This window comes from Corythoichthys intestinalis, chromosome 15, assembly GCF_030265065.1.
Source record: "Corythoichthys intestinalis isolate RoL2023-P3 chromosome 15, ASM3026506v1, whole genome shotgun sequence".
NCBI classification, from domain to species: Eukaryota; Metazoa; Chordata; class Actinopteri; order Syngnathiformes; family Syngnathidae; genus Corythoichthys; species Corythoichthys intestinalis.
The window spans coordinates 30,049,101-30,061,681 of NC_080409.1; the positions used below are offsets into that span (position 1 = coordinate 30,049,101).

At 38.6% G+C, this 12,581-nt stretch overlaps 1 protein-coding gene across 1 annotated transcript in view; it reads right to left on the reverse strand.

The window, feature by feature from the left end:
- Window positions 1-12,581, reverse strand: part of diras1b (DIRAS family, GTP-binding RAS-like 1b) — a 47,082-nt gene that overhangs the window by 16,226 nt on the left and 18,275 nt on the right. Inside the window, exon 2 of the mRNA XM_057859113.1 lies at window positions 7-355. Coding sequence (XP_057715096.1) covers window positions 7-315 — 309 coding nt within the window. The 5' untranslated portion in view covers window positions 316-355. The remainder of the gene's footprint in view (window positions 1-6; window positions 356-12,581) is intronic.

The following is a 12,581-nucleotide window of genomic DNA, read 5'->3' on the forward strand; positions in this document are numbered from 1 at the left end:
GCCGACCTGTTGGTAGATGGGCTTGAGCTCCTCCAGCGACTGCTTGCTGGTGATGGAGTAGACCAGGATAAAGGCGTGTCCCTTGGAGATGGACAGGCGCTGCATGGCGGGAAACTGGTGGCTGCCGGTGGTGTCTGTGATCTGCAGCGTGCACACGCTTTTGTCACAGCTGATCACCTGGCGGTACGTGTCCTCCACGGTAGGGATGTAGGTGTCGCGGAAGGTGCCCTTGACGAAGCGCAGCACCAGGGAGCTCTTCCCCACGCCGCCCGCCCCGAACACCACCACGCGGTAGTCGTTGCTTTGCTCCGGCATTCTGCCGCCCCCACCTTTCGCGCTTCAGACGCTGTCGCACCTGTTCGTGGATGTGCAGAAAAGGCAAAGTCACAAAAACAACCCACAAACTGACTAACACACCAACCAAACAACTAATCAATTGTTTAAGAAGCTAAGACACTAACCAATAATCTAAATTAATCAAATTTAACGCAATCAAAGAACCACGAATTAACTAATTACCTAATCGACAAAAATCCCAACCAAATAATCAATTGTTCAATCAATTAACATAAGAAACTACAGTGGGGCAAATAAGTATTTAGTCAACCACTAATTGTGCAAGTTCTCCCACTTGAAAATATTAGAGACGCCTGTAATTGTCAACATGGATAAACCTCAATCATGAGAGACAGAATGTGGAAAAAAAACAAAACAAAATCACATTGTTTGATTTTTAAAGAATTTATTTGCAAATCATGGTGGAAAATAAGTATATGTTCAATACCAAAAGTTCATCTCAATACTTTGTTATGTCGTCTCATCTTCAATGCCCTTGCTGATGGAAGGAGATTTTTACTCAAAATCTCTCGATACATGGCCCCATTCATTCTTTACTTTACACAGATCAGTCGTCCTGGTCCCTTTGCAGAAAAACAGCCCCAAAGCATGAGGTTTCCACCCCCATGCTTCACAGTGGGTATGGTGTTCTTCGGATGCAATTCAGTATTCTTTCTCCTCCAAACACCAGAACCTGTGTTTCTACCCAAAAAGTTGTATTTTGGTTTCATCTGACCATAACACATTCTCCCAGTCCTCTTCTGGATCATCCAAATGCTCTCTAGCGAACAGCAGACGGGCCTGGACGTGTACCGGCTTCAGCAGGGGGAGACGTCTGGCAGTACAGGATTTGAGTCCTTGGCGGCGCATTGTGTTACTTATAGTAACCTTTGTTACTGTGGTCCCAGCTCTCTGTAGGTCAGGGGTCGGGAACCTTATTGAATGAGAGAGCCAAAAATACCCAACGTATTGAAAAATGGGATTCTACGAGAGCCATACAGAATGTTTGTGTCTTTATATATTATATGCAATACCGATAAATGTTTGGGTGGTTTTAGTTAAACAGTTTTTTCATCTGTGTGCTTTTGACAAAGATCAGCTCACATTTGGTGATTTTATGCAGAAATGTGAGAAATTCCAAAAGGTTCAGATACATTTTCATACCATTGTAGTCGCCGAATTGTGATGTATGAAAATCTTGACAAACAACAACAAAAGCCAAACCGTCACTTAAGATATTACAATCCTTGCTCAGTTGCGCACTCACCACTTGGGAAAGAACAAATTCAAACATGGATTGACATTGTGTATATTTCCTGGAAGTGAAAACCACAACTAGGGACAACCAAGTGGACCTATGGATCACAGTGGCTGAGACAGGTGGAGCCTCTCAAGGCAGCTGTTTCGTGAGTCACACTCTACTGGAAGTCGCGACAATTTGACAGGCAAAAAAGTAATGAAAGTGAAACCGATCGCTTGTTTGAAATGTCCAAGATCAATGTATGAATGCTCCATCAGCTCATCACAGCTCGTTTATGTTAAGCGAGCTGGCCGGTTCCACATTTAAGATTATGCATTGGCTGAGAGCCAGATGCACTCCTCAAAAGCCATAGGTTCCTGACCCCTGTTGTAGGTCATTCACTAGGTCCCCCCGTGTGGTTCTGGGATTTTTGCTCACCGTTCTAGTTATCATTTTGATGCCACGGGGTGAGATCTTGCATGGAGCCTCAGATCAAAGGAGATTATCCGTGGTCTTGTAAGTCTTCCATTTTCTAATAATTGCTCCCACAGTTGATTTATTTACACCAAGCATTTTACCTATTGCAGATTCAGTCTTCCCAGCCTGGTGCAGGTCTACAAATTTGTCTCTGGTGTCCTTCGACTGCTCTTTGGTCTTGGCCATAGTGAAGTTTGGAGTGTAACTGACTGAGATTTTGGACAGGTGTCTTTTATACCGATAATGAGTTAAAACAGGTGCCATTAATACAGGTAACGAGTGGAGCCTCGTTAGACCTCGTTAGAAGAAGTTAGACCTCTTTGACAGCCAGAAATCTTGCTTGTTTGTAGGTGACCAAATACTTATTTTCCTCTCTAATTTGGAAATAAATTCTTTAAAAATCAAACAATGTGATTTTCTGTTGTTTTTTTTTTCTTCACATTCTGTCCCTCATGGTTGAGTTTTACCCATGTTGACAATTACAGGCCTCTCTAATCTTTTCAAGTAGGAGAACTTGCACAGTTGGTGGTTGACTAAATACTTATTTGCCCCACTGTAAGTCACTAAACAAAAAATATATTTAAAGACAGAGACTGAACATTGAAAACATTTTTTAGATTGATCCGGATGGGTTACCAGCTCTGTCATGTTTAACTGACTGAATGCATTTTATGTTTATGGTGGAAAACACTGACACTGCTCTTGCACTCCTCTTTAAAAGAAACTGCCAAACAAGCCAAAACAACTGTTGTGTTTGATAGAACAATATAACATCTGATTTGGCTCAGTTATAAAAATAACAACAACAAAAAATAACATAAGTACTTTATCAAACAATTATGGTGCTTACAAGATTTAACAAAGGGATTTAGCTTCCTTAAAGTAAGCTGAACAAGTTAGACAAGTTAGATTTTTGTACTTTGCGAGTGACAACATGACTTTACATAGTTGGTGAGCTCATGACCTGCGTGTTCTGTGAATAGAGGTGTATAAAAATTGAGCCTCTCATAAGCACCACAGTATATTTATGTACACAATTGTATGGCTCTCGTGGAATAACATTATAAAAATTTGAGATTTTTTTGGGGGGGGCTCTCGATCTTCATTCCAAATGGAGAAACGTGTGTGCGACTCCCAGTGTTTTCTTTTACGTGGAAACGTGGGATTTTTGCTCCCTGTTCTTGTTATCATTTTGACGCCACGGGGTGAGGAGGGAGTTGAAAGTCCGTGCTGCCCAACGACAGCCCCAAAACATCACTGCTCTAGAGGAGATCTGCATGGAGGAATGGGCCAAAACACCAGCAACAGTGTGGGAAAAGCTTGTGAAAAGTTACAGAAAACATTTGGCCTCCGTTATTGCCATCAAAGGGTACATAACAAAGATTTGAAATAAATTCTTTTAAAAATCAAACAATGTGATTTTCTGTTGTTTTTTCCCCCCCACATTCTGTCTCTCATGGTTGAGGTTTACCCATGTTGACAATTACAGGTCTCTCTAATATGTTCAAGTGGGAGAACTTGCACAATTAGTGGTTGGCTAAATACTTATTTGCCCCACTGTATCTTGTAAGTTAATTTTATTGCTGACACTGCATTTCTGGGTCATCAACATTTTTGCCCCCCATGCCACATAAGTCAAACTACGCCTATGGTATTGGCAGACACGAGCAGTTTTTTTTAGGTCAAATTGAACAGGGGCACCATTTTATTGAGTCAAAACAACAACAAAAACAACAACTAAACCTATAAAGACAAATGTGGACATCACATTTTGTGTCAAGTCGGCACACTAGTACAATACCGAATGTTAATATTGGGACTTGCCCTTTTAAGGGTTAAAATAACACATAAACCAACCAACACAAAAAAAAAACCCAATTATAAAATTGAACATTTTTGACCATCAAAATGGATTTGGACGTCAATCGCCGTCATGAAGGGACTCATTTACAGCAAGCAAATGTTGGCGGCTATTGACGCGATCGTCGTGTTTCATCACAGCGGTGGCTTAGAGAAGCAGCCTATTACTGGACCTTCAAACCACCACATAAATAATGTATGGAGCACTCACATTATGCCGACATGCACATGTTCATGCCAGCGTTAGCAAAAATGGACGTTGGTCGGTTTATTAACTCTTTGGCTGCCATTGACGGCAAAAATGGATTAGAGTGAAAGGTGTCATTTTTGGGGACTTTTTTTTTTAAATAGAAAATATTTATTAAAGAGTTTAAAATATTAATTTCTGATGGCAAACGTCAATGACATGACATGAATGTTGACTATGAATTTATTTATTTATAAAAATGTTTTTACCCAAAATACATTTAATAAATTTGCTCATTTAAATAATTTGCAATAAACATTTTTCATCATAATGAAATATTTAATAAGACATTTATTTACTGTGCATTTACATTAGATTTTCTAAATTTGCTAATTTAAATCATTTTTAAAAAATGTCAATTCCGAGAGCACTAAAGATTTTTTTTTTTTTTTACAATAGTTAAATATTTAATAAGAAGTTGGTTTATTTTAAATCTAATGACCCATGATATTTAATTTAAAATGTTTATTCATGGAGTAATACATTTAGGTTTAACAAATTGGTACAGTATTTCATAAATTAGCAAATTTAAATTATTGTCAAATAGCCATATATTTCTAGTTCAAATATAATTGAATATTTAATAAGATATTTATTGGTTGCGTGCTTACAGACATTTAATGATGAATTTTAAAAAATGCACAATCAAATCCATTTACCGTAATTTGCGTATTAATACACCCCATAGTTTTTCCCCCCCTCATTTTGAATCCTGCGGCTTATAGTCCAGTGGCGTATTTGTTGATTTATTTGGGTTAACAGGTAACACTTTATTTGACAGCAGTGTCATCAGACTGTCATAAGACCGTCATAATTATTACATGACACCAGGGGCACTAGAAGTCACTCACAGCATGGGGTGCTGAAGATCTTTTTTTAGTTTTTCCCATCCAAAAACAGCCGTTTCGGTCCAAATTTGTCATGCTTGCGCATTTTCTCCATATAAGGCGTGCACAGTGGCAGTACACATGCATGCTGGATAGTTTACGTACTACTACTAGGCTACTACAAAGACAGCGTTCTATTTCATCTGCAGTGTGAGTTGGGAGTTTTTGTGTTGGAAATAAAAGCCCCGTGCATTATGGAGCAAATCCCCGCAACTGGACGGCGCAATGACACACGAACACATTTGAAAACTAAAAGGGCCAATAAGCCTGGTTTCACAACACTAAAATAAATTGCACACGGATATCCAACAAGGCTCTGCACGGCGGCAGCTCAACAGCAACAACAAACAATAATATGGCTATGATGCAAGCATATCTTGCCTATTTGAAGACACCAAAGGACAATCATCTTCCTTTTGGTCCTTGAATTGAAATTTTAAAAAATTTCGCTGATTTTGTAAAGGAAAAAATCGCAAATTCGTTCTTGTGCCATGTTAACGCCTCCTTTGTCAACATTCTACTTTTCCGTTCCAATAGCACCTTATTCAACCCGGTAGTGTCAGGGGGTGTAATTAACAAAAAAATAATAAACCTACGACATTGTTTCAATATGTTTTATTTATTTACCGTATTGGCCCGAATATAAGACGGCCCGGATTATAAGACGACACCATCTTTTTCAAGACTCAAGTTTGAAAAAAGACTTTTTGAACACCAAATTAATTTTTATATAGAAAATAATTACAGTACATCTGAAACAAATGATTATAAAAATATATTTGAGAAAAAAGCATGTTATTTTGCCTCATTCAAATCTTAATATCTGAAAATTTAAATATGTAAACTAAAGTGCAATCACATTCGTAAATGAATGACTTCTGGTTTTTGAAATGTAAATAAACCAATCTATTGTGATAAAACAACAAAATTGCAATAACTGCATTAACCATCAAAGTAAGGTCTAACTGTAACTGTAGACTTGAAACAAATCTGAATAAGGAAAAACATTCCAAGAAAATAATGCAAACTGGCAGTGCTTAATTTGTAAATCATATGGTGCCGGGACGCAAAGTTCCTATGACAGCGCAGTGATGACGAGACGGACACAGGTCCCGGAATATAAGCAGAAATGGTGCTGAAACAACATGCAATAAGCCTCAATTTCAGATAATAATAATAATAATACATTGTACTTCTAGAGCGCTTTTCAAGCCACACAAAGACGCTTCACAAGAAAGATGGAATCATAGTACCAGCAAAACAATCATAAAAAATGAAAAGCATAGTATCCATGGTATGAATGCTATGACAACAATTTAGAATTATTTATACTCTGCACAGCAGGGCAATTGTCCACATAACCACAGGTGGGACTTACAGTCAGCAATTCGTTTCTCAACAGGTCTAACTTGTAAAACATAAAAAAAGATTGGCACGCAGCCTATTTAGCTTACCATATTTAGTTGTCCAAAACATTCCTTGTTGTCATTGTTGCTTTTCTGACTCGTTTGTCTGTCTTCTAGGCATGTTGAAATACCGCTTGATCCTAAAGTTTTTTCCAATTTATGTCAGGGGCTGATTTGTTGGTGCAGCTTTTTAGCCTATCAACAATTCTCTGACTCTTTCAAATGACGTAACATTTTTATAAACAACATTGTTACCAGCATCTCCAAGGGGCCGCTGTCCCGTTTCAGCGTGACCGGCATTGCCAAATTGGCGTAGAAGAAGAAGTGGGTGAGCGTATGGGCGAGAGAAAGGAAGCGCTGTGTTGACTTTTACTATGGTTCGGAGTTGAAAGCACCACTAACCAAAAGTGCAGATTGGAAAAAACATGATATTCTTGTGATATGTTCTGTAAATGAATCTATGCATCTTATTATTTTATCCCCGCGACCCGACCCCGGAGTAAGTGGAAGATGATGGATGGATGGATGGATGGATGGATGGATGGATGGATGGATGGATGGATGGATGGATGGATGGATGGATGGATGGATGGATGGATGGATGGATGGATGGATGGATGGATGGATGGATGGATGGACATTTTTTAAAAACGTTTTTATATTGTAGCATCACCGGGGCTGTCGTCGGCACGGTAATTTATGCGTCAACGTGGGGCTCCTATAGACCCCAATCACGACGTCACAACTCCGCCCCCCTGACTGGAGCGCCATATTGTCCATCAGCTCATCGTGTTTACGCATTACCGCTACGTACATGCCTCCTATTGCGGCATGTTTTTCTGCTCGTTAACATTAATAATCAAAATGGTGAAGGCGTGTGTGGCGGTTGGACTTGAAGTTCTATCGTATTCCGAGAGACCCGAAGAGGAGAGCGAGATGGACTGCTGCAATTCGACGAGAAAACTGGGCACCAAACGATCACCACAGACTATGTAGTAGTCATTTTATACCTGGTAAGATGCATTTAATATATATTTAGAGGGTTTTGGGCTGACAACCACAATTAAGATCTTTGCGGGGCTAATCGCCGACAACATACAGTTTCAAATTCAAGATGTTTATTTCTTCCGCCATCATTATTTTTTGAATAATATTTAGCTGGTACCAAGTGAAATAAGCTGGCCTCGTCTACAGATCATCAGTTAAACAGGGGTGTCCAAACTTTTTGCAAAGGGGGCCAGATTTGGTGTGGTAAAAATGTGGGGGGCTACCTTGGCTGATTTACGTAGAAGAATATATTTAAACAAATTTTAGCAAGCCCTTCATTTGCTTTATTATTATTATTTGTTTTCATTCATAATTTCAACAATCTTGCCTTTGTGGCGTTCTCTTTTGACACTCGGGCTATTGCGAAATACTGCTGCTGTGAAATTAAACTAGCTTCAAATTGCTTTAATTTCTCACTGCGTATGTTCCCTGTAATGTTGTCGTGCATGTCAGCGTGTCTTGTTTGGTAATATCGCGTCACATCGAACTCTTTGAAAAGAGCGACTGTCTCTTTGCAAATGAGGCAGACACAGTTGTTGCGTATTTTATTGAAGAAATAGTCCAATATCCACCTATCCTTGAAGCGTCGGCCATCGCAGTCAACTTTTTTTTTTTTTAATTGATTGTCGCCATTTTAGAAAATTGGAAGTAAAGGGTCACACGGGGTAATGTTGCTTAGAGTGCTGCTCTTAAAGTTTTTCAAAGTTTCGTGAGAATCGGCTGAGTTTCTGTGGACCAGATAGTTGTAGATATCAGGGTAGCAGATGTCAGGCAGAGATGGCGAAGACAGCGGGTCGAAAAATATCAATTTAGGCATCAAATATGGATCTGGCGAATGGATCGACCGAAGCTTTTCCACATAATGCCTTTTGTGCAACACATCCAATGAGTTTACAGCGTCTGAAAGCACCGGGGCTTCCATGAATTGCACTATAAATTGCACGATAAATTGAAACCATTGAGAATACGGACACACAATGACGGACAATATGGTGGCACAATACAGCCACACGTCATTGTGTGACGTTGGTGATTGGGGTCTCTTGGTGCGCTAGCGCGACGCTCCGATTGGTGGACCGCATAGCCACCCGCCAGTGACTTGCATTAGGGTGGCGGAAAGAAGAATAAAATGAGGGGGTAAAAAGCGTCAAAGTTCCTGTGTTATTTTCGCTGCCAAGCTTTTACAATTTAAAGCGACTGTTTTCTATTTAGCCCAAATGCTTGATGAAAAGTTTGGTCGACCATGACTTAGACTGGTGGTTTCCAGTGTTATATAATGTGTGCGCCACTCGACAAAACACAGTTATTTGTGGAGTTAATTATTGTAGATGGCGCTAACGTAGCAAGTGATGACGAAAATGAGGTTATTGCCTCACATTCTCCTCCACGTCGCTCGGCATATTATCTTTAATATTAACACACATAAGGTACTGGTTCTAAGTAAATAAATCCTGGAATACGTGGAGTCCAAAATCAAGAGATAACGGAACATGTTCCGGCATATTCTGGCTCAAATTAACCCCTGCAAACTGGTTATACTTGAGAGTAGCTGAGATCTGCCATGACATAACATTACTCCTCAAGTTCAGCATTCGCGTCAATGATATCTGGCGCCATCTAGCGTTGTGAACGGGTATAATGTCTAGACCCCGAATATAAGATGACTCCCACTTTTTCAGTCTTATTTCAATACAAAAAACACCCACTTATATTCGGGCCAATACAGTATTTACTTTTAACAAAAAGATAATCAACTAAACCACTTTTTTTCCCCTCTCTCAACACAAGGGGGTGCTGCAGAACCTTCAGCACCCCACTTCTCGCGCCACTGCATGACACTGTCATGGACATTAATGAATGCTTATGACAGACGTCATTAAGTGTCATCCGGCAAATTTTGTCACAAACTCCTTTTATCCAGCTCAGATCTTTTACATCCATTCAAAAGTGAGATAATTAATGCTCATAACATTGTCATGTTATAATTATGAAAGTCTTATGACAGTTTTATGACGCCGCTGTCAAATAAAGTGTTAACGGTAAATGTCTTTAAGTGTGAATATCCCATAACAGAATGAGGACAGTTGTGGTTTATAGTCCCTTGAGGCTAATCTATGAACTGTTTTCGTGTCAAATTTGGAGGGTGGCGGCTTAGTTTCTTCAATCAAAAAATATATTTTCAACCCAAAAAAATAATGTGTTTGAATGCAGAAATAAATTTGGAACTAAAAAAAAATGCTTGTGAAAGATATTTTTCTCTTGATTTATTTGTTTTTATTTATTTATTTTTATTGAAGTCAACTTTTTTTTGATTGAAGCAACTTTTTGATTGAAGTAATGTTGATTCGTTTTTGGGCCACATTTTGGCTAGGACATTTTTGTCTTTATTATTCAATCAAAAAATAAGTTTCTTCAAAAAAAAAAAAAAAATAGATTTTCAAAAAGAAAATCAATCAAAAAAAGAAAAATTTCATTCATAGAAAAAGTTTTTGAAAATTTGCATTTGAACACTTAATTTTTCATTGAAAAAGTTTTCTTTGATTGAAGCAATCCTTTTTGTGTTTGGGCCATATTATGATTAGGACATTCGTGTCTAAATCATTCAATCCCAAAAAAAGCTGCTTCAATCAAAAATATTTTCGATCAAAGAAAAAAATCATTTTTTAAAATATTATTTTTCCATTTTTTCCCAGAAAATTATATGGAAAGCAAAGGACCGTCTAAGGTGCTCGAAAAATAGTTTTGACCCATTATAATTTTTTTTTTTTTTTTTTTTTTGTTCATTTCATTAATTTTTGTTGCAGTTTTATTACTTTTCAACTTTTATATATATAGCAAAGTCAATTACATGCAATGACACTTTTCGGACACCAGGGGGGCCTGGCCCCCCCTTAAAATTCGCTTATGACCTTACAGTCTGAAAATTACGGTAAATTGACATTTCTGGTGCACTAGCGATGATTTTGTTTTAACAACATTTTTATTAACAGGTTCATTTATGTTATGTTATACTTTATTTATATGCATTTCCATTTAACTCATTGACTGCCACTACTGGCAATCAATCAATCTATTAGAACTGGGAAGACAGAAAGTAAATGATTGTGTTTCAGTACTGTTGACGGCGATTGACGTCTTATCCATTTGGATTGAAATGGATTCATCGCCGTCAATGCTAGCATTTCCTTTCCTTTTTGCAGTGTTGAGGCTGCTCCGTGACGACGACACCATGCAGCGCCGCTCATCCACACCTCCCTCCCTTCGGCCTTTTTCATGCAGCTAAAATTAGCCTCTCCACACACACACAGGTGACACACACAAGAGAGCGACTGTTTTTTTTCTCCTTGGCAACCCGTCCTACTTGAAAAGCTGAGCTGCGTTCCATTCCTTTTAATGAAATGACGATTCTAAGAAATGGTGACTATATCAGAAAATGAAAATGACTGCAATAATGGAGTTTTACATGTAGGACAATCAAATCAGTTTATTTTTTTATCATTTCATAGTCATTCCATTCAAAAGAATACATTAGGGAAGGCCCACTTTTTTTCAGCAATTCTGGTTGTGATGTCACAGCCAGAATTGATGAATATGCCTGGCTTTCTAGTGCTGTGCTAGCTAGTATATGTTGACAGAATGACAGAACAGTCACTCATCAACAGGAGAATAAAAAGCCTATGGGTATAATGCTATCAGACTGCAAAAATATGCAGCTAATTCTGGATGTGACATCTTGTTTGGAGATTTTTTGTGTGGGCGGGGTCAACGCTGTTAAGAAAGCAAAACTAATCAGGTTCTACTAAGGGTGTAACGGTACATGTATTTATATTGAACCGTTTCGGTACGTGGTGCTCGGTTTGTAACGGAGGCGTACCGAACGAGTTTCTGATGTAATGTAACCCTTACTTTTCGAGGCTGTGAGTCAATCGGGTTACAGTTTCTTTGAGTAGATTATACTTACTCCGTCTTCTCTACTATAATGAGGACCAACACGGTAGGACAGTATAACCCAGAAACGTCAGCGGTGCGACAACGTGGCCGCCGCAAGAACGCATTGAAACGCAGGCGTTAAAGTCAATCAGCAATGCACACCAGTCACAGTGCAGCCGCGTGTTAGACGCGTCCCAGAAGCGGCTCAACACGACGCACGCGAAAAGAATGGCAGAGTTTATTATTTGACGCGAGACGCGACCCTCCTTCGTCAATACTACTACCGGTAGCTAGGATCGGGCAGACCGGAAGTCACTCGTGTAAAAATACGGTGGATCCGGTCGATTTTCAAACTAATATGCAATTGTAACCCACTTTTTGAGTCCATCAGATCTCTTGAGTGGTAGATCGGGGCACAGTTGACTTGTCTTTGTTGATTTACTGCTGTCTTTTCTGCTATAGTAATAACCAAGACGACCCCGTGTTCAATACAAAACCCTCCTACTACAACAAAAGAAGTAGGAACTAATATTCACATAGGAACTAAAGTTATACAACATAAAATATACAATATAAATGAATACTACATCACATTTGTAAAATATAAACACATAATAAAATAAATAATAGCCCATTTAAATAAAATAAATTGAAATGAGCTAAAACACCTGTAATTAAATAATAAGAATAATACACAGATCCTGCTTACACAATTAAATTGATCAATTTCTGTGTGGCGCTTTAACTTGAGAAAATCCACCAATAAAGCTTTTGAAAACCGTTCATAAGAAAAAAAAATGATTCACTGAGGCATTTCATTTGTAAAATACATGTTAAAATCTTTGTCATTGGGATTGCTTTTCTCTTTAGCACAGGACTTCTTTTTTCGTCTTTCTTTCTGAAAGAAAGCTGACCAATACGCGGGGTCTGAAAGGCAAATTGTTGTTGGATTATCTTTAAATACCCGCTACTTTTTCAGCAGAATTCTAGCTTTGTATAGGCTAATGTTCCTATTGTTGAAAGCATAAAGGTGTGTAATAAACAACTAGCACATTTATATTTTGCATTTTGTTTTCTTACTGTACCGAAAATGAACCGAACTGCGACCTCAAAACCAAGGTACGTACCGAACCGAGATTTTTGTGAACCGT